At 37.2% G+C, this 27,345-nt stretch overlaps 1 protein-coding gene across 6 annotated transcripts; it reads left to right on the top strand.

Moving 5' to 3' along the window:
* On the top strand, positions 1 to 26,634 carry LOC106054550 (uncharacterized). 6 transcript variants are annotated; one of them, XM_013210455.2, is made up of 3 exons: positions 1 to 303; positions 21,153 to 22,072; positions 22,398 to 26,634. In XM_013210455.2, exons 2-3 carry the CDS (start codon positions 21,750 to 21,752, stop codon positions 23,503 to 23,505), a joined length of 1,431 nt encoding a protein of 476 aa, XP_013065909.2. In that variant the 5' UTR covers positions 1 to 303; positions 21,153 to 21,749; the 3' UTR covers positions 23,506 to 26,634. The 6 variants fall into 6 exon arrangements, with proteins under 6 accessions (XP_013065909.2, XP_055894398.1, XP_013065908.2 ...); XM_056038423.1 differs by having other exon boundaries at positions 1 to 313; XM_013210454.2 differs by lacking the exon at positions 1 to 303 and adding an exon at positions 14,156 to 14,467.
* Positions 26,635 to 27,345: the final 711 nt, after the last annotated feature.

Raw genomic sequence — 27,345 nt, 5'->3', positions numbered from 1 at the left:
CCAAGTACACACGAATGTGTCGGAGACACAGTGGGAATAACAAGGAAAGCGCGAGTTTGTTTTTATACGGCCGTCAACAGGTGGAATGCACAGACGTGTACGGCGACACATGGCCCCGGTGTTGACTGTATCTTTGAACATGTTTAATACATTCCTTTCACGCTAAACATTATCACTTCAAACACAGTGGTAGAAAGTGTTAACAGAGATATTGTTCCTTGGAGTACAGTCAACATTCAGCTTTTAGATCTAAGTACTCACAGTCCATTTGATATCGACTGGATATACACATCAAGAGAAGAGGTAAATAATTGTAAGCTTCAGTAGGTTTTCTTTCATGACTCTTTGTTTCAAATTCAAATTTATATTATAATAACTTTGTATACACACACACATATTATCATATATATATATATATAATAAGGCTTGTCTTCGAGTCCGAAGATTAAAGGGAAACTCCGATAGTTTTTCAAATTTTAGTTATTGACATATTTAAATTCTGCGTAAAAAGTTGTAATAGTAAACATTATATCATTTTTTATTTAAATGCTCGGAAAATTTTATATTTAATAAATTAGACAGAAAATTCTCCACGCCCCCAAAAAAACGGGGTTCTGCGAGATGTTTTTAGTTTTTAAAAACGTGACGTCACGAAGGTGCTGGCTAAATATAGATCTAGACCTATATAACCGATAAACTCTCTAGTCTAGATCTAGACCTATCGGATCGCATTTATTGTTACGCTTCACAGCTAGATCTAGTCTCCACGTTGATTTATAATCGGTCATTGTTTATAAACCTCTATTTCTACTTGAAGAAAATTAAATATTGTTCTTCAGCTTGTTGCAGTAGTTCCAATCACAAAGATAAAATCAGCAAGTATGCTGATACAGAAATTAGTGTCTCTTTTCATTTGTTTCCAAGAGATGAAGTTTTAAAGGGAAAATGGGGAAAATTTATTCGCCTGAAGAGCAAATATTTTACAAAGGCATTAGCTAATTCCTGTTTATGCTCAAACCATTTTGAGAGAAGCTGTTTCAGCAACTTCACTGCTGTGGAAATGGGATTTAAAAAAAAAATTGAAGTTAATACCAGGTGCAGTACCAACAATACATTGGATTTCCAGGCCAAAGAATTCAATTAATGATACTACTGAGACATTTTAAACAACTGAAGTTCATAAATATAAATGAAATCAGATTTGTGAGCTAGAAATTTACTACGAATACTAGATCTACTATTAAATTTCTTATTTAATAAGTAGATCTATCGTCTACGAAACTCAATTCCAACTTTTTAACTTTTGACTTGGGGGTGTGTCTCGCCGGCTGAGCCAGCGTCAAGCTCTCTCATCACTTTTTCCATGTCAACCAATGTTAGGTCGAAACAGCACAAAAAAATCATAATTTTCTTACGGTCAAACATACAGTCATAATTTATACACCATTAGAAATTTCTTTTAAAGTATTTTAATGATGTAATAACGAAAATTTTTTTTTATCAAAGATAATTTCTTTTTCGCCTCCCTATCAATGAGTATCAATAGGATTTGAGTGCACCGTCGTGACGTCACACAGAAATTCAGTGAAAATCTGACTGTTTTGGATGCGCAGAAAAATTATGTCACAAAAACATCAATTACTAAGTTATTCTTGCAAATAAAAAAAAAAGAATAATATATTCATTATCTATAAATCAAAACACATATTATATCAAAAATTGTCAAAACCATCGGAGTTTCCCTTTAATGAGGAATACAATATTTCCAGTGGCTGCGCAGCCCCAGCTGTGACCTGCATATTTTGCCACTTTTATACATGTATATATATATATATATATATTTGTATGAATTTAAAGGCCCAAACTACCGGCTTAACGGAGCTCGAGGGAGACTGTAACGTCTATAATTCATGGGACAAACGTATTTGCGAGGGGAAGATTAATGACTCGCATTGAACAGGTCAACCTTTATCTTCACTTTGCACTATTCAATGTCCTACTAAAGCACATAGGTTACAATTGGTTCCATCAAGAATTCAAAAGTATAGTATCTGATGGCACACAACCGCCAGGGTATGAAAGAAGTGGCAGAGAAAAAACCCAGAGCATGAGACAGGTAGCCTCTTGTTCGAGTCTTAAAAGCAATGCTTATGAGGCAGCTAGTGAAAACACAAGTATTATCTGAGAAGTCGGAGATAAACTCTGGTGCCCGATGGGCCGGAGGATATTCCAGCTACCCGTCGCCTCAGCGTGGCCCTCCGGTGGAAACATCCAGAGGTGGATCTGGACAGGCAAAGAACGAGTAGCGAACCAGGCCTTCTAGCAGGTCTCCCTGGGTGAGCTTTTGTTTTTTTTTTTTATCTCACTCGGGGTGGGGATGGAACAAGTAAACTGCAACCCAGTCCAAAAAGTCCGCCACGCCGTTCCACAAAGGGGGTCGTCATCAGTTCCGGATTGCTGGATTGGCGGCCCTTGCATGGAACAGTGGCGGTTACAGTATAGGAATATGAGACAAGCTCCCCGCAGTTAGCGCTGTCCCTGACACTTATAGCGGGTGACTTAAGATTCGGGGACGGTGCGCTGTGTACACGGCACGGCCCGGTCTGGCCCAGTCAACCGATATGGCCGCCTACCGTTGGGTGCCCTCAGACAGGACAGGGGTGAAGAGCCCCATGTCCAGGCCTGGTGGTTGGATAAAAGCCTTTCTAACCATCAACGGGATAATGGCGCCTCCGGCGCCGATTCCCTACTGGACTTCATCGAAGGTGCCCGATGGGATACAATGTTTCCCTAAGAGTCTAGCTCATATCTATTTTAGTTGGACACGCTGCTAACACGAAATTTGTTTTTATTTTTCGTATCAATACTTTGACTTGAACACTTTGACTTGAACACTTTGACTTGAACACTTTAACTTGAACACTTTGACTTGAACACTTTGACTTGAACACTTACAAAAGTACGCAGTAGGCTTTGGTCACATGGGACTGCTTGAAACAGGGGTGACTCAATTAAAACTCTCGAGCTAGTTGATTGTATTCTACTTTTAGATCGTTACATAGGGACGTTACACCTTTGACCTGATTAGGTCCACTCCGTGATTCAATGACTATGTGTAATTATTTATAGAAACCATTTCGCTTTGGGCGATTACCTGAAATGTTTTGAACTTAATCAGAAGCTAAAATATTCATGGAATGATTTTAGTTTGTATTAACCAAACAGACAGAATAATTTCATGGCTGTATCGTTTAATAATATATTATTTTTATAAAATACCACTCACTGACTGACTCATTGATTCTAAGATCTCTTAAACTGTCGTATTGATCAACACAAAAATACGTACACATGTTCATTTTACACCCTAGGCGCTCACTAAGAACCGGTTTCGACAAATTAGCAAACTGGCCATCGCTTTCTATCAAACCTTTGTATTTTATTGTTGGCAGTTTCCTTTAACTAGGTTACAAAGACAGTTAGTGTGGAAACACAAACTCAAAATCGGCCCCCGAAGTGGTCCATCCAGGGAGGTAAAAGGCAGGTTTCAATATTTTCAGAAAAATTATTAGATTAAAATTCTATCAAAGGCTAAATGACAAAGAAAAATGGAGAAAGAAGGTTGACAGATCTTGTGTGGTGCTCCAACGGTTCAGCACACCAAAGAGGTGAATGTGAAGCTGCATATGAGCATGTCCTAGCTGTTGTCTTATAATGATTATCAAATTGTTTTGTAAAGGGTCAATCTTTTATTCAAAACCTCAAGAACGAAAAATTTTCGTAAAAAAAAAAAAATCCCCTAGATATGTGTTATACAAGTTAGATTGGCTCTGCGTTCATGAGATAATATTGTTATAAACCTGGTGGTGGCACAAATGGGGGTAGTGGTGTGTGTGTAGTCAGCCTACGCAAATCGCCCCAGGCCAGCGCTAGACGAGCGGTCAACCGTGACGAGTTACGACGGTCAGCCGAGACGAGTGTCAACACGGCGGTTCGGGAAGGATCGACGTCGTGAACAGAGCTCAGGAGCGTCACGAGAGTTGTAGTCATCTGACCACCTAGAAACGTCGAGCGGCGTTCTGTCCGGTTCGAGAAGGCCAGTAGGGACCCTATATAAGAGCGGAGGTGTCGCAGTCAAGACGGTTCACGGCAGGGGTTCAGAGCCCGGTTCAATACAGTACGGTCGACTACAGCACAGTTCAGCGGTGTGGTTCTGTACGGAGCATTACGACGGTTTAGTGCGGAGTACTGTCAAGTACAGTTGAGACGACTGGCGTCTTGATCTTGGTCTGTGATCGAGTCCGACATAACGAGCCTAGTGTGTGAAGTCAGTCCTGAACTGTTGAACCCAGTGCAAGCCCGGAACGAGAAGGAGAGGCCAGTGCAAGAGTTGATACGGCGGAACGGTGTTATCGGAGAGATATTTGTACAGTGTACGTGTTGCCAATTGTACAGTATTGGCTATTATTTATTCCACTATTAAAGTGTTACGTTACTTTGGAGCCCTGAGTTGTCAAGTTCTTTAAGTTGGTGGTGTAAGGTGCAGTTTGCAGTGAGCCTGGATAGTGAGATTTGTAACAATATGAAAAACTATTTATTAATTGTTGTTTTAAATTATGTTTCACTGATATGTTTAGTAAATAGATTTTTTTCTCTTTAAAACAAAAAATAAACATTTTCTTTTTAGTAAATGTGGTAGTTAGTATGATATAACTTATTTAACTTAGCAGTAAAAAAAATATTTTTTATCAAAAAATCTATAACCATTTACATAAATGTGCTAAAAATAAAGTAAATAGTCATCTCCCTTACTCAATACTCAATTTTTATGAAAGAACTGCTTGCATAATTGATTTTAAAATTAGATTTTTCGCTTTCAGAAAAGAAAAAAGTAGCCGTTGCATCAGAACATTGAATGGTCTAAAATATTATGATGCCAGATTTTCACTATCTTTTCTAGTTTACGAGATCTTAATGGGACGGACGGACGGACGGACATTCCACACATAACTAATAGCGTCTTTTCCCCTTTCGGGGGCCGCTAAAAAATGGCATTAAAAAGACAAATCTAAATCTGTTTTTATTTCGCTACATTCAAAATGGGTTAAATAAACTTACAAATAATAAAAATAAATTGATATTCCTATTTATTTAGAGAAAAAATTAATAAAATAAATGTAGAAAGGGGAATGGGGCGTGGCATTCAAGTGGGGCTTTCGGAAAATGCATTTTTCTATTCTTGAGGCCTGAAACTAATCGTTCACAATGGAAACACAATAGAGATTGCATAAAACAGCCTAAGAAAAGTCATAGAGAGTACGAAAGACTAATTTTTATTTGATGGCGGGGGGCGGCGGGGAAGCGGCGCATTATGAAGCGGGTTTTCTTCCTAAATCAAGTCAAAAGTCTAAGTCAGAGAAATTACGATACGCAGGTCTAAAAAAATTGGGGGCTCCAGAGAGCGAAAGAAAGAAGGAAAGAGAGAGCGGGCCAAGAACTTTCATTCTAACAGATACACTCATTCACGGGCTACAAATGTAGGTTAGGTTGATCGTTAAAATGCGTCCCGTTTATTACAATAAAAAAAAAAGAAAAGAAGGGGGTGTACGGCCATAATAAACAATGTAAAGCCTGGGAACAAATCAACGGGCGTAACCGCGTATGTTTTGCTAGTTATCTATTGACAAGATCAAACAAACATTAAACATACACCTCTGACAATATTTTTTTTGAAAGAATGCTTTCGTTACGTCACTGAGAACCAACTCTTTCAATATTATAAATATTTCATTAAACTGTTGTTTTATAGCGACCAATGGAACATGTGCAGGTCAATCAGATTTCTGTTTGCTGTTCGTGCATTTTTTAAGGTTACCATTGAGTCTGATAAATGTGCAGCACTTACAGGATCTTTCCAATAAATCATTTTGTTCATGTCTTCCCCACGTCTGATCTAAGGATGCAATTCTACGTCCATGTTTCTCACGTTCATCCCACACAAACACACACACACACATGGAGCGACGTGTCTCAGCGTGGTGTCAGCGAGAAAACTTTCTAGAGAGGAAATTCTATGCTGCCGAGTTCATTGCGCTTGGTGGGGATGAAATTTTGTCTTAGTAATACGTGCGCAGCATAGTGTGAATATGGAAGGGTGCGAATGCGTGTTGAAAGAAGAAGAGAGGGATATCCGAAAACGGAGGAATGTAAATGAGGTTATTATTGACATACTGTTATTTGTTAAATCGAGATTAAAGTCCTCATAATCTACTAGAGACAAGTCTGTTTGGGGTATGATTAAGAGTCTCATCTGCTCGTAACACTCAGCTATGACCTCGCAACCTCTCTAGGTTGAATTTATTAGAGGGCCTCCCAGGAAACTGGTGAACACATGTTGGAACGAAGTTGATGATGTCACTGGCCACCAAGGTAACTTGCCGGAGGACCGGCTGAATCAAGTAAATTTGTATTAGCTAGTAATGGTTGTTCCTGGATAGCATGGTTTGTGTACACTTGAAATCAAATCCAAAAGTTTGAGCGGCATTAGTGTTACTATACTTAGAATTCAAATGCACGAACAAGTGAAACAGAAACTTACACAAACTTACAGAAACTTACAGAAACTTACACAAACTTACAGAAACTTACACAAACTTACACAAACTTACACAAACTTACACAAACTTACACAAACTTACACAAACTTACGCAAACTTACACAAACTTACACAAACTTACACAAACTTACACAAACTTACACAAACTTACACAAACTTACACAAACTTACACAAACTTATACAAACTTACACAAACTTACACAAACTTACACAAACTTACACAAACTTACACAAACTTACACAAACTTACACAAACTTACAGAAACTTACACAAACTTACACAAACTTACAGAAACTTACAGAAACTTACAGAAACTTACAGAAACTTACACAAACTTACAGAAACTTACACAAACTTACACAAACTTACAGAAACTTACAGAAACTTACAGAAACTTACAGAAACTTACAGAAACTTACACAAACTTACAGAAACTTACACAAACTTACAGAAACTTACAGAAACTTACAGAAACTTACAGAAACTTACAGAAACTTACAACTTACAGAAACTTACAGAAACTTACAGAAACTTACAGAAACTTACAGAAACTTACAACTTACAGAAACTTACAGAAACTTACAGAAACTTACAACTTACAGAAACTTACAGAAACTTACAACTTACAGAAACTTACAGAAACTTACAACTTACAGAAACTTACAGAAACTTACAACTTACAGAAACTTACAGAAACTTACAGAAACTTACAACTTACAGAAACTTACAGAAACTTACAGAAACTTACAACTTACAGAAACTTACAGAAACTTACAGAAACTTACAGAAACTTACAGAAACTTACAACTTACAGAAACTTACAGAAACTTACAGAAACTTACAGAAACTTACAGAAACTTACAGAAACTTACAGAAACTTACAACTTACAGAAACTTACAGAAACTTACAGAAACTTACAGAAACTTACAGAAACTTACAACTTACAGAAACTTACAGAAACTTACAGAAACTTACAGAAACTTACAGAAACTTACAGAAACTTACAGAAACTTACAGAAACTTACAACTTACAGAAACTTACAGAAACTTACAACTTACAGAAACTTACAGAAACTTACAACTTACAGAAACTTACAGAAACTTACAACTTACAGAAACTTACAACTTACAGAAACTTACAGAAACTTACAGAAACTTACAGAAACTTACAACTTACAGAAACTTACAGAAACTTACAGAAACTTACAGAAACTTACAACTTACAGAAACTTACAGAAACTTACAACTTACAGAAACTTACAGAAACTTACAGAAACTTACAGAAACTTACAACTTACAGAAACTTACAGAAACTTACAGAAACTTACAGAAACTTACAGAAACTTACAGAAACTTACAGAAACTTACAACTTACAGAAACTTACAACTTACAGAAACTTACAGAAACTTACAGAAACTTACAGAAACTTACAGAAACTTACAACTTACAGAAACTTACAGAAACTTACAGAAATTTGGATTCAATGTCACGCTTCATTTCACACTCTCACGAAAAAAAAATCTTTTACTGCTAGCTTATGGCTGTTTATAATTTGGAGCTATTTACTAAAATATTGAAATCGTGAGCGGAACATAATTATTGTAAAACATATATATCAACTCTCGGGGGCGAGGTCGCTGAGTGGTTTAGCACTTGGCTTCCGAACCAGGAGTCCAGGGTTCAAATCTCGGTGAAGACTGGGATTTTGAATTTCGGGATTTTTAGGGCGGCCCTGAGTCCACCCAACTCGAATGAGGGAATGGGGAAAGTAAAGCAGGTTGGTGGTTGTGCTGGCCACATGATAACATACTCTTTAACCATTGACCAAACAAAAAGATGACCTTAATATCATATGCCCCATACAGCGCAAGGTCTGAAAGGGGAAACTTTAATTTTTACTTTTATATCAACTCACTCTGTCTGTCTATCAGTCTGTCTGTCAGTCTATCAGTCTGTCTGTCAGTCTATCAGTCTGTCTGTCAGTCTATCAGTCTGTCTGTCAGTCTATCAGTCTGTCTGTCAGTTTATCAGTCTGTCTGGTAAAATTTGTTTACATGTTATTTCTCCCATACCCAATCTCGGATCAAGCTGAAATTTCGCACAAAAATTATTTCTTGTACCCGACAAAACAAGAATCAATTTTAAAAAAATAGCCAAAATGTTAATTAATTATTGGTAATGAATTGTCTTGTTTGGTATAGAACAAGGACAAGACAGACACTTTGACAGATGTGGTGGGATGTTGAATTAGTTCCCTTTATACTTTGTGTAGAGAATTACGTCGTCTCTTAAAAGTTTAAAACTGACAATAAATAGCTCTTGAAATCTTTTGTTCTCATAAGCACTTCGCTGGCACAGTGGTTAGTGTATTGACATGAGGATTGAGCCGTCGAGTTCGAATTCAAGTCGTACAACTTTTTGTTTGTAAAATACATTAAAAAGCGATCACGGTAACCTTCAGACAGAGACCCCCCTCCCCTTTTCTTTTCCGAACTGGTCCAGACAAGTGATAGGATCATAGCGTATTGAGAAAGTGATAGGATCATAGCGTATTGAGAAAGTGATAGGATCATAGCGTATTGAGAAAGTGATAGGATCATAGCGTATTGAGAAAGTGATAGGATCATAGCGTATTGAGAAAGTGATAGGATCATAGCGTATTGAGAAAGTGATAGGATCATAGCGTAGTGAGAAAGTGATAGGATCATAGCGTAGTGAGAAAGTGATAGGATCATAGCGTATTGAGAAAGTGATAGGATCATAGCGCAATCAGAAAGTGATAGGATCATAGCGTATTGAGAAAGTGATAGGATCATAGCGTATTGAGAAAGTAATAGGAACATAGCGTATTGAGAAAGTGATAGGATCATAGCGCAATCAGAAAGTGATAGGATCATAGCGCAATCAGAAAGTGATAGGATCATAGCGTATTGAGAAAGTGATAGGATCATAGCGCAATCAGAAAGTGATAGGATCATAGCGTATTGAGAAAGTGATAGGATCATAGCGTATTGAGAAAGTGATAGGATCATAGCGTATTGAGAAAGTGATAGGATCATAGCGCAATCAGAAAGTGATAGGATCATAGCGTATTGAGAAAGTGATAGGATCATAGCGCATTGAGAAAGTGATAGGATCATAGCGTATTGAGAAAGTGATAGGATCATAGCGCATTGAGAAAGTGATAGGATCATAGCGTATTGAGAAAGTGATAGGATCATAGCGTATTGAGAAAGTTATAGGATCATAGCGTATTGAGAAAGTGATAGGATCATAGCGTATTGAGAAAGTGATAGGATCATAGCGCATTGAGAAAGTGATAGGATCATAGCGTAGTGAGAAAGTGATAGGATCATAGCGCATTGAGAAAGTGATAGGATCATAGCGTAGTGAGAAAGTGATAGGATCATAGCGTAGTGAGAAAGTGATAGGATCATAGCGTAGTGAGAAAGTGATAGGATCATAGCGCAATGAGAAAGCTCCAGACAAGTGATAGGATCATAGCGCAATGAGAAAGCTAAAAACATGAAATAGAGCTAAACAAATACAATTGTATAAATATTTCTAACCACAAAGATTGATTATAGTTAGTGTAGATCAATTAGAAATGTAATGACATAAATTATCTAAACTTATTGATACAATTACACTTAAAATCAGCTAGGTTTTTTAAAAGTATTTTTTAAAAATATTTGACTTGATTTATAAACATACGTACACACAAAGCCACATGAGCTTTCTTGGCAGTATCCGGGATGTATTGACACAACTAGGCACGAAGATCATTGTGTATCATTGTGTCTGGATGAGGACTTCAGAAATACCTTCCACAGTCTATGGTCTATGTTCCTCAGTAGGATTCACATTAAGAAGATATCAGAAAGACTTCAAAATGGTGGATAGGATCATCGTATGGGGCTTTTTTAATATTTAATTTTTTTTTTTTTTTTTTGAGCTGGAGATTACTGCTTTTGGAGGTAGAAAATTGATGTGGGTTTTTTTTTTTTTTTTTTTTTTGTCGCTTTACGTAATTAAGGATACTATCTGAAGAAGGTATTAGCTCTATTAACTTAAGATGTTTTACCATAATAGAGATACAATACAATCTTATGGTAAATTCAAGCCATCGAAATGTAGGCCCTATCTTTAGGGTGACATATACACGTTTCGCCATCGTAGCGGAAAAACCATCTTGGAACAAATGAAACTTACACAAATTTGGATTTAATGACACGCTTCATTTCACAGGCTCACTTCTAGCTTATGGTTGTTTGTTATTTGTATTGACTAAACTCTTGAAATGATGAGCGATCTGTTGACAGGTTTGTTCTTATATAAATTCAAGTGTTATTACATTATCAATACGTTTTTACGAGGAAAACATCAATTTTCAGAAATAATTCCCACTACAAACTCCTAATAGTCTCCGATTCCTATTTGTCTAAAGTGGATGAACGAAATTAATGTTCTATTCGATTGGTTCTACCTTCCTTGTCATGACATATGTAGGGAAGGTGAGGTGGGGGGTTACAATCAAGTATTTACTAAGTGACTTTAAGTACTTTGCAAAATGTTTCAACTAGTAATGAAACTCTCTAAGTACATTTCTATTTATAACTTCATGGAGAGAAGTGGGAGGATAGTGTTTTGTTTCTGACCTTGGAGTGAGTAAATTGTGTTCTTTCTGACCTTGGAGATTGACATGTATTTGTTCTTTCTGACCTTGTAGAGCGACATGTATTTGTTCTTTCTGACCTAGTTGAGTGACATGTATTTGTTATTTCTGGCCTTTTAGAGCGACATGTATTTGTTCTTTCTGACCTTGTTGAGTGACATGTATTTGTTCTTTCTGGCCTTTTAGAGTGACATGTATTTGTTCTTTCTGACCTTGTTGAGTGACATGTATTTGTTCTTTCTGACCTTGTTGAGTGACATGTATTTGTTCTTTCTGGCCTTTTAGAGCGACATGTATTTGTTCTTTCTGACCTTGTTGAGTGACATGTATTTGTTCTTTCTGACCTTGTTGAGTGACATGTATTTGTTCTTTCTGACCTTGTAGAGCGACATGTATTTGTTCTTTATAGACTTTTCCTCCTTATGTTGAGCCATCGACATAATTTAACTTAATATTATTCTTACTCAGAGAGAGATAGAGAGAGAGAGACTTTGTGTGAGAAAGAGAGGGAGTGAGCTGGTATGTGAGAGAGAGACGGAGGAAGAACTATTTTGATAATAATGCACTCTAACACTGGACTTTTTATTTCTCTATTTGATTTTAAATAATGCACTCTAACACTGGACTTTTTATTTCTCTATTTGACTTTAAATAATGCACTCTAACACTGGACTTTTTATTTCTCTAGTTGACTTTAAATAATGCACTCTAACACTGGACTTTTTATTTCTCTAGTTGACTTTAAATAATGCACTCTAACACTGGACTTTTTATTTCTCTAGTTGACTTTAAATAATGCACTCTAACACTGAACTTTTCATTTCTCTAGTTGACTTTAAATAATGCACTCTAACACTGGACTTTTCATTTCTCTAGTTGACTTTAAATAATGCACTCTAACACTGGACTTTTCATTTCTCTAGTTGACTTTAAATAATGCACTCTAACACTGGACTTTTCATTTCTCTAGTTGACTTTAAATAATGCACTCTAACACTGGACTTTTTATTTCTCTATTTGACTTTAAATAATGCACTCTAACACTGGACTTTTCATTTCTCTAGTTGACTTTAAATAATGCACTCTAACACTGGACTTTTTATTTCTCTATTTGACTTTAAATAATGCACTCTAACACTGGACTTTTCATTTCTCTAGTTGACTTTAAATAATGCACTCTAACACTGGACTTTTCATTTCTCTATTTGACTTTAAATAATGCACTCTAACACTGGACTTTTCATTTCTCTAGTTGACTTTAAATAATGCACTCTAACACTGGACTTTTTATTTCTCTATTTGACTTTAAATAATGCACTCTAACACTGGACTTTTCATTTCTCTAGTTGACTTTAAATAATGCACTCTAACACTGGACTTTTCATTTCTCTATTTGACTTTAAATAATGCACTCTAACACTGGACTTTTCATTTCTCTAGTTGACTTTAAATAATGCACTCTAACACTGGACTTTTCATTTCTCTAGTTGACTTTAAATAATGCACTCTAACACTGGACTTTTCATTTCTCTAGTTGACTTTAAATAATGCACTCTAACACTGGACTTTTCATTTCTCTAGTTGACTTTAAATAATGCACTCTAACACTGGACTTTTCATTTCTCTAGTTGACTTTAAGTTTCAGACATTCACTAATCATCTCCCTCAACTGATGTAACTCTAGCAAAGAAGACATTCATGGAACTAGGCTTATTGGTTTTAGTTTTATATCTGATAACATGTAACATAAAAATTGGATTTTAGAAAGACAATTTCTTTTTTATAAAGCTGATGACTTTTTGTAAGAGCAATTACTTTATTTATAATAACTAATTAAATAATGAATAATACATTTTTACTCCACCCCTAAAAAAATTACGCCCTTGAATGAATCTACTCACAGAGTAGGTACAATTCTAGTTTGGTGATCCAGACTTAGACGGTTTCTAAATGTCTCTTTGATTTATATCTATCCTTCATGAACACACATATCAGAATACCCGCTGACGTTTCTGTGCTCAAGATTAAAAGCCAAGACTAAATTTAATTTTATAAAATCATATTTTGAAAAATTATAACGGTCAAACCAGAGGTTTTTTTTTCTGTTTGGCTAATCAGTTAGTAATTCATAAACTGTCAGATTCCTAGGAAAATCGTTAGAGCCGTTTTCGAGATCCGTGTCCATCCATCCAGGTTTTTGTTTTTTGCGTACATTTTTGTTCTAGTGAAAAACTTGCAGGCTGATAAGAGGAATTGTAAAAAAAAAAAAACTTTTCAAAAAAAGTGTTCTTGTTTCTTGTTTCTTGTTTCATTTTTGTGTGTAGATCTATGTTTATACCTTTATGTTTCAGAAGTTCCGTCAGAATTGACGATTATTTTGTCGCAGCACCAATAGTTTCTGGTCTGCTGGCAACTCAAGACCATCGCGACAACAAACTAATGCCCAAAACCTAAAATTCAGACAACTAGCCAACAAAAAACTATCTTTTCAACGTAAACATTATTGTCTGACTCCATGAGTTCTGATTCGTTCGAGCGACTACAACTGGGCACTAAGTTTTAGTTGTAAGTCTACGTCACAGCTGCTTCAAAAAGTCTCTTCGTCTGAGAAATAGTCTATTTAAAATAATAGTTTTTCAGCCTCTGATTTACTGGCATGTTTCCTCAATGAAATGGAAATCCTAGTTTTTAAAACTATTTCACTTTGTGTGTGTGTGTGTGTGTGTGTCCTCCTAGATAAAACTTCGTCTTTCTTTCTGTCCATCTTCAGGCGTGTTGGGTAGAGCCCCTGAAAGGGTAAGGGGTTGAGGGGGAAGGTAAAAGACAAAATCCTTTAAATAAAAAAAAAAACCACTATTTTTACCATTACAGGAAAATACGCAGTCAATGTAATGTACTACTAAAGGACATAGTCCACCACTTGTAAATACTTAGAGGAATAGTGCTATCAACATTCCCAATTTTCATTTCACATTTTACAAGTGTGTTTTTTTTTGTTACTACCACTGAAAGCTTTTGGTCAAGTGTTAACTTGGGACACAGGATTTGTTACACAATTCATCACTGGAATTCATCAATGGAAATGGAAAGTTGTTCAAAGTGTTGCTCTTGTTTTCTACAAGCAGGGGATCATGTTTGTTGGTGTTGGTGTCGATCGTGATGTTCTACCGAGTAAGCCTAGAGGTCTAGATCTTTATTGGGAAAGAAATGTAAAGTAAAATTGCCTTGTTTATTTTACTAGTTATAGTCTATTTGCTTAGATTCCAGTTGATGTCGCCCACACATCAGTTCCCCCCTCTCCACGCAGCAGATGTAGCCTATCCAAAGGAACGGTAGTGCCGATACAGTTTGGGATCAGCGGCGTCGCAGGTTCTGCCAGAGTGTAGCACTGGGTGCTGCAAACTGCCTTAGGGCAGAGTCATATACCCATCGTAGAACACTCAACCAAGAGATAAAAAAAATAATTTTTTAAATTATTTTTTTAACAGAAATTTTTTTCTTGAGGATTTAAATAAGAAATTGACCCTTTACAAAAACAATTAGATCAATTAGATAATCATTATAAGACATCAGTTATGCCTGGTTCACATCTAACTTCTCCTTCACTTTCACCTATCCTTTGGTCTACTGGACCGCTGGGGCATCGCACAAGATCTGTCAACCCTTTTTCTCTATTTTTCTGTCATTTGTCTTTGATAGAATTTCATTCTAATGTTCTTTCTGAAAATATTGAAACCTGCCTTTTTACCTGCCTGGGTGGACCATTTCAGGGGCCGATTTTGAGTTTGTATTTCCACACAAACTGTCTTTGTAACCTTGTTTGTTTTTTTGATTCCTATTTTTTTTAATGGAAAACGAATTATTGTGAAAAGTTTAATTATTACAATGATTCGAGAGAGAAAGAGAGAGGGAAAAATAACGTGGTCAAAATGTGTACTAGATAGACAGACGTAGTGAGTTGATATAAACTTCGTAAATTATGTGCATTGTTTTTTTTTATTATTTTGTTCCATAAAAATATTTTAAACTTTGGGCAATAACAGAAACTCAAATTGTCAGACAATTAGGTGGCTGGTCATTCAATTAGGTGGGTGCTTTTCTTTTTGGCTAGTATGCCGCTCTAGATCTGCCTAGTCTTAGATAAGTTGTCATCGAGTTTCCGTAACTGAACCTTTAATTATAATAATAATATAATAATAATCTCTATTGTCCGTATGGAAATGTGTCTTACAATTTGTGCATTACACCAAACAAAACATTATAACTATAAAAACAAAATGTACATTCACGCTGCCTTGTCGGGTAATTGAGAAACAAAACATACTGAGTCATTCAAGTGTCTAAACATGTCTTTCTGTCCTAGAAGTAAAAAAAAGTATGAGGGAGAGAGAAAGAGAGAAAAAGAATGAGAGAAAGAGAGAGAGAGAATGAGAGAGAAAGAGGGAGAGAGAAAGAGAGAGAGAATGAGAGAGAGACTTAGAGAAAGCGAGAGACAATAGAAACAGAAAGAGAGAGAGAGAGAGAGAGAGAAACAGACAGAGAGAAGTGCCCTTAACATCGGACAAGGTAGACAGAAGGAATGCAAAGTGTGAACACCCTACTGAAATTGGATCACCAGAGCACTGTAAATATTTCTGTCCTATGAAGTACACTTCTATCCTGTATCTCAAGAATGTCTCCAAATATATCAACCATGACAGTCTTCGAACGTTTCGTGATTGTTTTGGAGTTATCTTTCTTTTTTGACTCGCAAATAGTAAATAACTTTCTGATAGTGTTCGTCTGTTAGATCTAATTTTGTACAAATATATTTATGTTTATCTAAACCATTGGACTACCCTTGGTTACATCCGGGTTGTGACGTATACCAACATTTGTTTTTTTTTCCTCCTCCTCCCCCCCCCCCTTTTTAAAAATAGAGTGAGAAAGGACGTCAGAAAGTCAGAGAAGGCCCCTGTGGGTATGTCCTCTAACCCTGTGGGTGTCCCCTAACCCTATGGGTGTCCTCTAACCCTGTGGGTGTGTCCTCTAACCCTGTGGGTTTGTCCTCTAACCCTGTGAGTGTGTCCTCTAACCCTGTGGGTGTGTCCTCTAACCATGTGTGTGTCCTCTAACCCTGTGAGTGTGTCCTCTAACCCTGTGGGTGTATCCTCTAACCCTGTGGGTGTGTCCTCTAACCTTGTGGGTGTGTCCTCTAACCCTGTGAGTGTGTCCTCTAACCCTGTGGGTGTATCCTTTAACCCTGTGGGTGTTTCCTATAACCCTGTGGGTGTGTCCTCTAACCCCGTGGGTGTGTCCTCTAACCCTGTGTGTGTCCTCTTTCTCTATACACGCACCTAAATAGAATTCACAAGAGTGGCTGCGGTGATGACTTAATCTCATAATATCAGACGTCAACATTAAATCCAACAATTCGGTTTACTACAGAATCAACGAAGTCACTCTTTATGCATCTACAAACGTATTCAAAACTGATGACTGTCCTTCAAGCAACTATAAGGCTCTCACGTCTCTCACATTTACATTAAGACATTCGCACCGCGCTGTACTAGTTCAACCAAATAGATACATATAAAGAGTTGCAACTTAATGTCAACACTCCAACACTAAGCTACAAACACACACCCAAGAAAAATACATTTACACTTTGAGCATTAAAATGAAAGGACTTGTAGGAGAATTAAAAATAAATCTGTATGAAGTGTATTCACATTATTTCTAGGGCCAACTTACCAAACCTATATGTGGTGATTATGGCTTGGGTAGGGCTCTAGGAGTTAAATCTTTGTAAATGTTTTCGTATAATTCAAGAATATTAAAAAAATCATTTGAGATCAAATAGTCCACATGCAGTTCACCTTCCCGTATCCCTTAGTCTATTGAACCGTTGGAGCACCACGCAAGATCTTTTGGCTGTCTTTCTAAATCCCTCTCTGTAATACAGCTGGTGAATTACATTGGTAAAAAAAAGTTTTGTCTGTGAATACTAGGTGTACTACAAACCTAATTATTAAAGGCAAAATGCCGCACTCATAGTAGACCATACATAGGTCTAGATCTAGCCGCACCCAATTTTAACACACTTATAAAATTATGATTATGAATTGAAAGACTGTATTTACCTCGCGAGATGAAGCAGTATGACTTAAAGTTTAAACATGTTTCAACAAATGTAGTCTTTCAGAAGTAAAGAGGTTAAAAAAACAACATGGCGTCTTTTATATGAACTTAAATTTGTAAAAATAAATGTTATCAATTTCATATTGAAACAGACAGGTAGAAAGCACAAACACAATAGTTGGCAGCTACAACGAAAACAACTAGGTACAGGGAGGTACCATTGTATGAGTACAATAATTGTACATCCTGGTCAGTAGCCAGCAGATCGGAGCAGTTCACAAGTACAGTCACAACTTGAAAAGCTTGGAGATCTTCTGGACTAACTAATAGGAATGTGTTTTCTCTACTCATATACAGTTAAGAGGGGATAAAATAAGGGGGGGGGGGAATACAGCAAAGTTTTTAAAGGTCTAAGAAATCGGCGCAGTTCACAAGTACAGTCACAACTTGAAAAGCTTGGAGATCTTCTGGACTAACTAATAGGAATGTGTTTTCTCTACTCATATATAGTTAAGAGGGGATAAAATAAGGGGGGGGGGAAATACAGCGAAGTTTTTAAAGGTCTAAGAAATAGTGCCTGACATATTTCATAATAGATTTGGACTAAAATGTTTTACGATGCTGTCATTTCATGTGATGCATTTTAATATCAGGACTTTAGTGGTTCTTATATCTTCATGACAGTCTCTCATAATTTGGTGAGGGTCTTTTATTCGTTGACGTGATTTTCTCGCTCCCGGACCTTGCTGTGAGTCGCTCAGTCCTTGGCGTCAGTCACTAAATACAGGGATTCGACTCACGCAATTCTTTGATTTAAATTTCTCAACAATTAAGTAACCGTTTGTAGTTTCCTCTATATCAGGCATGTCAAACTCGTTAAGGTATATGGGCCGCATAAAACACTATGGCCGCAGCCAAAATTCCGTTGCAAAACAGCGTACTAGTTTTATGTAAATTAGAAACAATACAATAGAATACAATAATTAATGGCATATCTGTCCCTTAGCTAAATTTTTAGTGCAATTTGGTAATTACAAATTACCATGATTACGTTTTTTTTTCCCTTGTCCTGATGCTTGACATCTTCCTGGGATACAAGTTTATTTTATATCGGGTGGAAATTTGTTTGCCACTGACACTAACATCACTGACGACAAATTTTGATCCGATAATCTAGAACGGTGAGGTGATTTATAGCTTTTATTATAGAAAAGAACTGCTCACAGAGATCAGTGCTTGCAAAAATAGCTAGAATTCTGGCTGCAAATTTGTGCAATTCAACGTACCGTTTAGGTAAATAACTAAATTTTGGCGCACCCACTTCTTTATACTTCGCTTTCAACAAAGAATTCGACTACAATTCTATCAGCTCTAGCTGCCAGCAGCATTTTCAGAAGCAAAAATGAAAGTGGTTATAAAAACAACGAAAACTCTTGCTCGTATGAAACGAAGTCATGAAAACGGCCAGTGGAAGCATCTACTAACGATTCCAGGTGTAAGACATATTTACCAAATGTTGTAGCCGTATTTAATCTGTTTAGTTCCTGACACGTTGAGAAGTGGACAAGATTTTCTCTTCATATTTGGTTTATCCACAGTCGTAATTTTGCTTGAAGGTACTTTATATGATCACACGCAGTGGTGACAATTTAGTCTTTACTTTGAAGTTTCAAATTCAAGTCTTGCAGGTGACCAATGAGATCAATTGTAAACGCCAAAGCCTGAACCCATTCGTCAGTATGGAAATGTTAAACAGGCTCACCTTTCATGTTCAGAAACAATACAAATTCTTCACGCAGTACAACAAATCTCTTCAATTCTTTATGACAGGAGAGCCAGCAAATTCGTGTCCAATGTCATTCAGAAACATTGAAAATTGGCGATGATTAAAGCCATGAGCACGAATAAAATTGATAGTGACTGAAACCAGTCTTATGACATGTTAGAACTGTAATGGCTTTGTGCGTTATGTTTCTTGGTGAATGATGCACTGAAAATGAGCAAATTTAAAATTAGCATGTCTCTCTTATTTTTGCAATGGTTAGTGCGCCATCCGTTGTTAGACTAGCTAGCTTTACCAAAGGTAAATTGTACTGCAATATCACCTGTTATTTCTCAAAAACATCCTCGCTTGTTGTGGCCTTATGCATAAAACAAGTAGCTCCTCATGTATCTCAAAATTCCTGTCACAGGTCCTTATGAATATAGCCAACTGTGCTACACCCGTTACATCAGTTGACCCATCAAGAGCCAATGAAAATAATTCAAAATCTATTTTGTTCTTTAATTGTTCATGCGAGCTGATTGACATGTCATTTATTCTATCTGCAACAGTGTTCCTAGTTAACGCTATTTCTTTGAATGCTTTCACCTTTTCTGGACAAATTACTTCGGCAGCTTTAACGATACACTCCTTCATAAAATCCCTTTTCATTAAATGATTTGCTATGGCCTGCAATTAAGTTTGAAAAATGTAGCTGGCTTTCACTGCTGATTCATTATCGTTGTTCAGTTTAACAAATGCTATTTTTCAATTTAAGTAGCTTGTCATCTTTTATTTTCCAGTGTAATAGTTTAACATTATTTTGATAATTTTTGAGGTGGCCAAGGGGGCCGCATGCAAGGTGGTCGCGGGCCGCATGCGACCCCCGAACGCCGTGTTTGACATGCCTGCTCTATATGTTGATGGGATTCACTCAATATATTAATATCTTCATTGCAGTTCAAATGAAAAAGTTTACATGTATTAGAGCCCTAAAATTTAACAGTTCTACTACTGCTACCTGTTCTCCTTCAGAGATGCTGGAGATGGATAGGTCACACCCTTGGAGAGATTCGCATAGAGGAAGCTGCTTGGTGGGCTATGCCCCAGACGGGACAAAGGCAGAGATGAGTGCTGCTATCATCAAGATTCTAGAAATATGTTTCAAGTCTTTGACAAAGTGCTAAATCAGAGGCGACCATCTAGATGATAGATATAACCCTTTCAAGAGACAAGAGAAACTTTGAAAAGTGATTGAAAATGTATAAGACTTCAATTCTCGTAGACTACATATGAGAGATCTAGATGTAAAGATCTATAGTGATACATATCAGAGATCTAGATGCAGAGATCTATAGTGCTATTAAAATCCGATCTAACTAGGAAACAGATCTAACTCGCTCTACTTGGAAGATTTCTTTTTCAAGTTGTTTTTATCTTTCATTGTTTATCTTCTTGAGATCATTGTTTTGTAGGCTGTTAGACAAAGTATAAGCTTCCTTTCCCGGATGTATTTTAAGCTCAACGTAAACTTTGTACTTAACGGTATCTAATGTTATGGTGGCTGAGTTCTATAGCGCTTGGCTGTTATGGTGGCTGAGTTCTATAGCGCTTGGGTTCCGAACACGAAGTGTCTCTAGCTCGAATCCCCGTGAAGAATGAGATTTAGAGATTTTAAATTTTGGGATTTTTAGGACACCAGTGAATCCACTCAACTCTAATAGGTACCTGACATTTGTTGGGGAAAGTTAAGGTGGTTGGTTGTGGGCCACATGGCCTTCGTTAATCGCCATAGAAACATCTTCTCTGGCCTATAGCTCGAAAGGTCTGATAGGAGTACTTTAATTTACTTTCGATGTTTATGAATGGTTTATTGTAAAACAAAGAATCAATTTGTAATACATATCTAAACTTGTAATGTAGGATGCCTTTAACCTAATGTAGTAATCGTTCTCGTTTTATTTTTGTCATTAGGTCATTGATAACAGATCATCAGTGGTGCTCTTACTGACATGATTAGCCTACGTACTGTTCGTCGTTGACCTCACTGGTCAGTAGTGACCAATAACTGTGTCAACATATGGATAAAAAAAGAGAACAATAAAAGCAGACAATAGGCTAAACACAATGATTATCAACCTCAAGATGAATGGAAATGGACGAATGTTACAATGCTTCGAAGACTCCTCTGCGATCTAAATATTAGTCACATCAAATGTGGACTAAGGCAAATGTGCACAATTTATACAGACTCTCAGACAGCAAACACTAAAAACATATTTGTTTTATTAGGCTAGAAATGTTTTCAACTAATCAAGGTCTCGACTTTGACTTTTTGGAAACTACCTGATCGACACATTGTAAACACTACCAGAAAATGTGATGGCCTTTAGACTCTAACTGTATGTTTATGATAAATTCAGTTTATCGTATGCCGTATGCCCATCTCACAGTTTTACAGTAAGCAAAAAGAGACTTTTCAATGAAAGCGCTTCCTTGTTTCGAAGTTTGCATACGAGGTCACGTGTCACATCAGCGGGGAGATATTGAGTTGTGATCTTTGAACGGAACATGTCTCAAACGCAAGAGAACACAAGTCTGCTTAACGTCTCAAATGTATCCAGCCACACCTTGGAAGAGATCAACGATGAGATAGCCTTGACCTTACTTCCAGCCATGCTGGTGCTTGCAATTCTCATGGTCGTCGGAATCTGTGGCAACTCTCTGGTGGTCTACGTGTTCTGTTTTAAGATGAAGTCCGGCACACAGAATGTCCTAATCGTCTGCCTAGCAGTGTTTGACCTTCTCAGCTGCACACTGTCCATACCTAATGAAATAACGGACATGAGATATTTCTACACATTCCCATCAGAAGCAGCGTGTAAAATAATGAGGTAAACAATGACAGGATTACAATTAGCCGCATTCCATGATTACATATAGTTCAACTTTTATTATGATTTCTATGATATTTTTTTATAATAATAAATGTAAAGCATTCGCCTTCTTCTAAAGCAAACCTTGCCAATACTCCATCACTCGTCATAACCAATGTTTTGCCAACATTAAGCAACAACTAGACATTGGGCAGATTCCTATTTAAGATTATTAAAAGAGTCTAAAGATTTTTTTTGTAGCCTATAAACATTGAAAACTGATTAATTATTTTCATGAAATATTGTCCCTTACTTGAGTCCAAAATGTTTCTCTACTCTACAGATTTGTGAATACATTCTGTGCTATCGGTTCCATCATGACTTTGATTGTCATCGCTGTAGACAGATTCAGGAAGATCTGCCGACCTTTCAAAAGGCAGATGCACACCAAACACGTGAAGCTTTCTCTCATCCCAGTCATCGCCCTGGCCTTATTCTTCTCTCTGCCCGCCTTCGTCATGTACGGTTTGAGAACTGCTGATACACACGTGCCTGGGTTGGTTGGACAGGACTGCTCCACACCCAACGCCATCGGGAGCACCATCCTTCCACTGCTGTACAACTTGCTCCTCTTTGTTTGTTTCATCATCTTGAGCGTCACCCTTAGCGTCTTGTACTTTTGCATTCTCCGTGAAACCAACAGGCACAACCGCTACATGAAAAGAAACTCGGATTTCAGTTTGTCTTCAACGGTGCCATCCACGGACGATTCTGGGTCTAGCCTAGACCGAACACCCGTGGCCTGTAGCGTCTCTCCGACGGATACTGCTCTGGTGGTGTGCAATTCTTTGGTGTTCGACTACAGTTCCGAATGTCCTGCACTCCCAGAAGTTACCGTTGGCGACATCAATGCTAACAATAATGAGAACAAACATGCCTTAAACCAAACTGACTCTAATTTAAAATCACCAATACTTTTAGAGAAAGATGAGAACTCTACACATCCACTAGATGTCATAAACACAAGCACTCTACAGTCACCAGCAACAATTAGCGTGAACAGAAAACCTTCCATTTTAATTTCATCCAAAGCTGACTACGTCAAAAAAGATTTAAAAATTGCAATCCTGGAGCCGGTGGATTCCTTTAAATGTTCAGCTCTGACGAAACCTCTGAAGAGACATGTGCGAAGTAAAACGACAATCATCGCTTTCGTTGTGACCGTCGTGTTTATTCTCAGCTTTTTACCACACTTATGCTTGCAGGTGGCCAAGATGATCAAACAAGGTTTCGACTACAACCTCCAGGGGTCATCTCTTGTGGCCTATAACATTTTCCTGCGATCCTATTTCTTAAATTCTGTTTCGAACCCGTTCATTTACAGTATTTTAAACGTCAAGTTTAGTAGTGAAGTGAAACGATTGTTTCGTAAAATGTCCTGTAAAACATGATCATAATTTTGAATGATTTTATGAGTGAACAAATCTAGTCAACTATTGATATCTGGGTGTTCTTCGTGCAGCATTTAAGATTTTTACAAGGCTTATATGAACTCACTCTGATAAAAAAAAAAGTTTGTACACGTTATTTCTCCCACACCCAATCTTGGGTCAGAAATTTAGTACTTTTATTTCTTTTACCTGACAACACAAGAATGAAAAAAAAAACAACAACAATTAGTTAATTAACTATTGGTAATAAATTATTTTGTTTGGTAGGCTATCTCGAACAAGGGAAAGAAATTGTAATTGACTGAAGTGGTGATATACGCCGAATTAGTCCCCTTTATATGTCGTCGTCTGAGTCTTAGTGAACACAAACCTGACAAATAGGACGAGACAATAGATAACTCTACAATCTCCCATGTTCATAAGCAATGATTGGTTTGTGGGCTTGAAAGATTTGTACCGTGAAAAGCGTGTATCAAGTTAGAGACTAACTATAGATCTATAGATCTATGAGTTTCAAGTGTTGTTCTATAGATCTATGAGTTTCAAGTGTTGTTCTATAGATCTATGAGTTTCAAGTGTTGTTCTATAGATCTATGAGTTTCAAGTGTTGTTTTGAGTGTGTCTGTGTTTCGAGAACAACAAAAGTGCCATCAATGAAGTCAATGAACCATTATTAATTAACTACATGTAACATCTTAGACATGTCTCTCACAGTTGTCTTTCTTTGACTGCTTTATTTCCACTTATGCAATGTATAGAACTAATGTGAAAATAAGTTCTAAACTCGATTAATGTTCCTTTAACTCAACTCTCAAGAGCTTCTAGATCTAGTGCAATAATTAGTAGACACCAGAATAGTGCTCGAGTTTCCAGTAGTTACTTAAGCTCTTTGTCCTTTGAAATTCTATGGTACAATGGCTACATAAAAAGGTCATTGGACTTTAGTCTCTCCTTGAAAATAGGCCTACGATCCCCCAGTGGCGTAGCTAGGGTGGGGTGAGGGGGTCCAAATTTGAAAATCTCCCGAGCCCCTACTTGAGGGGCCCCAAACGAGTGTCCGAAATGTGTTTTTACATTAAATATTAAACCATTATCTCATGTCATAATTTCGAATGTCAAAAGGCAGGGGCCCCTAAAGAGGTCAAGCCTCTGGGCCCCCAAATGCCTAGCTACGCCACTGCAATCCCCTGACGACATTGGATCAAGTTCAATGGTCCTTGTTTAAGTATTAATTCGTGTTAAAGAAGCCATAAGACAAACTAATGCAGATTTGGTTTTAGTTATAAAACTATAAACTGTGTTAGAATTAAAATTATTAAAAAGATAAAGTCTTCTTGTAAAGCATCTTTTGCTGAATTGACTGGATCTTAAAATCTGATGACTAGACATTGATCTTTTGTTCGCGTTAATTTGATTGAAAATATAGATTGACTTTGCTGAAGCAGTATATACTATTTTTCTTTCGCACTTCTTTCTTTCTTCATTTCTCTCTTGGCGCTCTTTATGGCCTAGTCTTTATGATGGCCTAGTCTTTATGGCCTAGTCTTTATGATGGCCTAGTCTTTATGATGGCCTAGTCTTTCCCTCGTCTCTCTAGCTCTATAGTTTTTCTCTTTTTTTTTCTGTCCTAGTCAATTTATTCTTTCTACATTATCAGAGCAATTTTGTATTTGATCTCCTCTAGACCTATGTAACATCTCTGACGGAATCAATTTTGTATTTGATCTCCTCTCGATCTATGTAACATCTCTGACGGAATCAATTTTGTATTTCATCTCCTCTAGATCTATGTAACATCTCTGACGGAATCAATTTTGTATTTGATCTCCTCTAGATCTATGTAACATCTCTGACGGAATCAATTTTGGTTTAATACTTTTCTCTGAATCTCAATTAATTATTTCACGAGAATGCTTCAACATTCAAAAGTTATGACACTAACTTTATAAACATCTACCGACATTTTTTTTTAAATCTTCATAATGATCAATTCCCCATTCCCCCCCCCCGTTTCTTTTCATTTTGAAATGAAGATTATTATGTCCGAAGCTTCTGCAGGTAGACGGTGGATTCGAACACGGCAACATGTCGACAGACCATAATTCATGCTCACGCAGCCAGTTTTTCTTTCTAACGTTTTTCCACTGCTAACATAAGAAGGAGTTCTGGAGAAGTTCTGAAGGAGCTCTGAAGGAGTTCTGAAGGAGTTCTGGAGGAGCTCTGAAGGAGTTCTGAGGGAGTTCTGAAGGAGTTCTGGAGGAGTTCTGGAGGAGTTCTGGAGGAGTTCTGAAGGAGTTCTGAAGGAGTTCTGAAGGAGTTCTGGAGGAGCTCTGAAGGAGTTCTGAGGGAGTTCTGAAGGAGTTCTGGAGGAGTTCTGAAGGAGTTCTGAAGGAGTTCTGGAGGAGTTCTGGAGGAGTTCTGAAGGAGTTCTGGAGGAGTTCTGGAGGAGTTCTGAAGGAGTTCTGGAGGAGTTCTGAAGGAGTTCTGGAGGAGTTCTGAAGGAGTTCTGAAGGAGTTCTGGAGGAGTTCTGAAGGAGTTCTGGAGGAGTTCTGGAGGAGTTCTGAAGGAGTTCGCCTTCTCAGACGTTGCACATACTTTATCAAGTGTTCTCCGCTTTTCCTCCCGTATCGAACCTTTCTTGACCTTCGCCCTGATTATTTCGACTTTTGAGGCAACAAGATGTATCCTGCTTATTCTAGTTAAGGGGCTGCCTTTTACCAATGTAGAGGTCGCTGTACATTTCAGCTTGATTATTGTATGGCCTGCTCGGTCTCAAGTCTTTTTTTGGAACATGTTGTGCACTTTCATATATGCACCTAGTTTTAAGATTTCAACACATTAAGAGACATTAAGCTAAGTGATCAACACAGTTGAAGAAGCAAACAGAACCTTGGTGTCCATTTGGTTTTTTCTTCTTTTAGAATCTCTACTTTCTACAAAACATTCTCATTAGTATGTATTTTGTTTTTTTACATTGTGTAAACTATGACATCTGAAGTACATCAGATATGTCATCTAAATGACACGTGAAACAGTATTCTGTACATATATACCAATTGTTTTTATTAAGTTCATCTTTTATATCCCCTCACTCTGACTTCAATAAATATTTGATTTCAACCAATTCACTGTTTGGATTTGTAGACTTTATCCATTAGAATAATGAGAAAGAGAGAGAGAGAGAGAGAGTGAGAAAGTGTTTGAGAGAGTGAGAAAGTGTTTGAGAGAGTGAGAAAGTGATTGACTAAGAGAGAGAGAGAGTGTTTGAGAGAGTGAGAAAGTGATTGACTAAGAGAGAGAGAGAGAGAGTGTTTGAGAGAGTGAGAAAGTGATTGACTAAGAGAGAGAGAGAGTGTTTGAGAGAGTGAGAAAGTGATTGACTAAGAGAGAGAGAGAGTGTTTGAGATAGTGAGAAAGTGATTGACTAAGAGAGAGAGAGTGTGTTTGAGAGAGTGAGAAAGTGATTGACTAAGAGAGAGAGAGAGTGTTTGAGAGTGAGAAAGTGATTGACTAAGAGAGAGAGAGTGTTTGAGAGAGTGAGAAAGTGATTGACTAAGAGAGAGAGAGTGTTTGAGAGAGTGAGAAAGTGATTGACTAAGAGAGAGAGAGAGAGTGAGAACGTGATTGAATGAGAGAGTGAGAAAGTGTTTGACTGAGAGAGTGAGAAAGTGATTGACTGAGAGAGTGAGAAAGTGATTGAGTGAGAGAGAGAAAGTGTTTGAGAGAGTGAGAAAGTGATTGAATGAGAGAGAGAGATTGAGAACGTGATTGAATGAGAGAGTGAGAAAGTGTTTGACTGAGAGAGTGAGAAAGTGATTGACTGAGAGAGTGAGAAAGTG

The sequence above is a fragment of the Biomphalaria glabrata genome, chromosome 8 (genome assembly GCF_947242115.1).
Source record: "Biomphalaria glabrata chromosome 8, xgBioGlab47.1, whole genome shotgun sequence".
In the NCBI taxonomy this organism is placed as follows: domain Eukaryota; kingdom Metazoa; phylum Mollusca; class Gastropoda; family Planorbidae; genus Biomphalaria; species Biomphalaria glabrata.
Note: the sequence above shows the minus strand (reverse complement) of the source record. Positions and strands in the feature narration are given on the sequence as shown.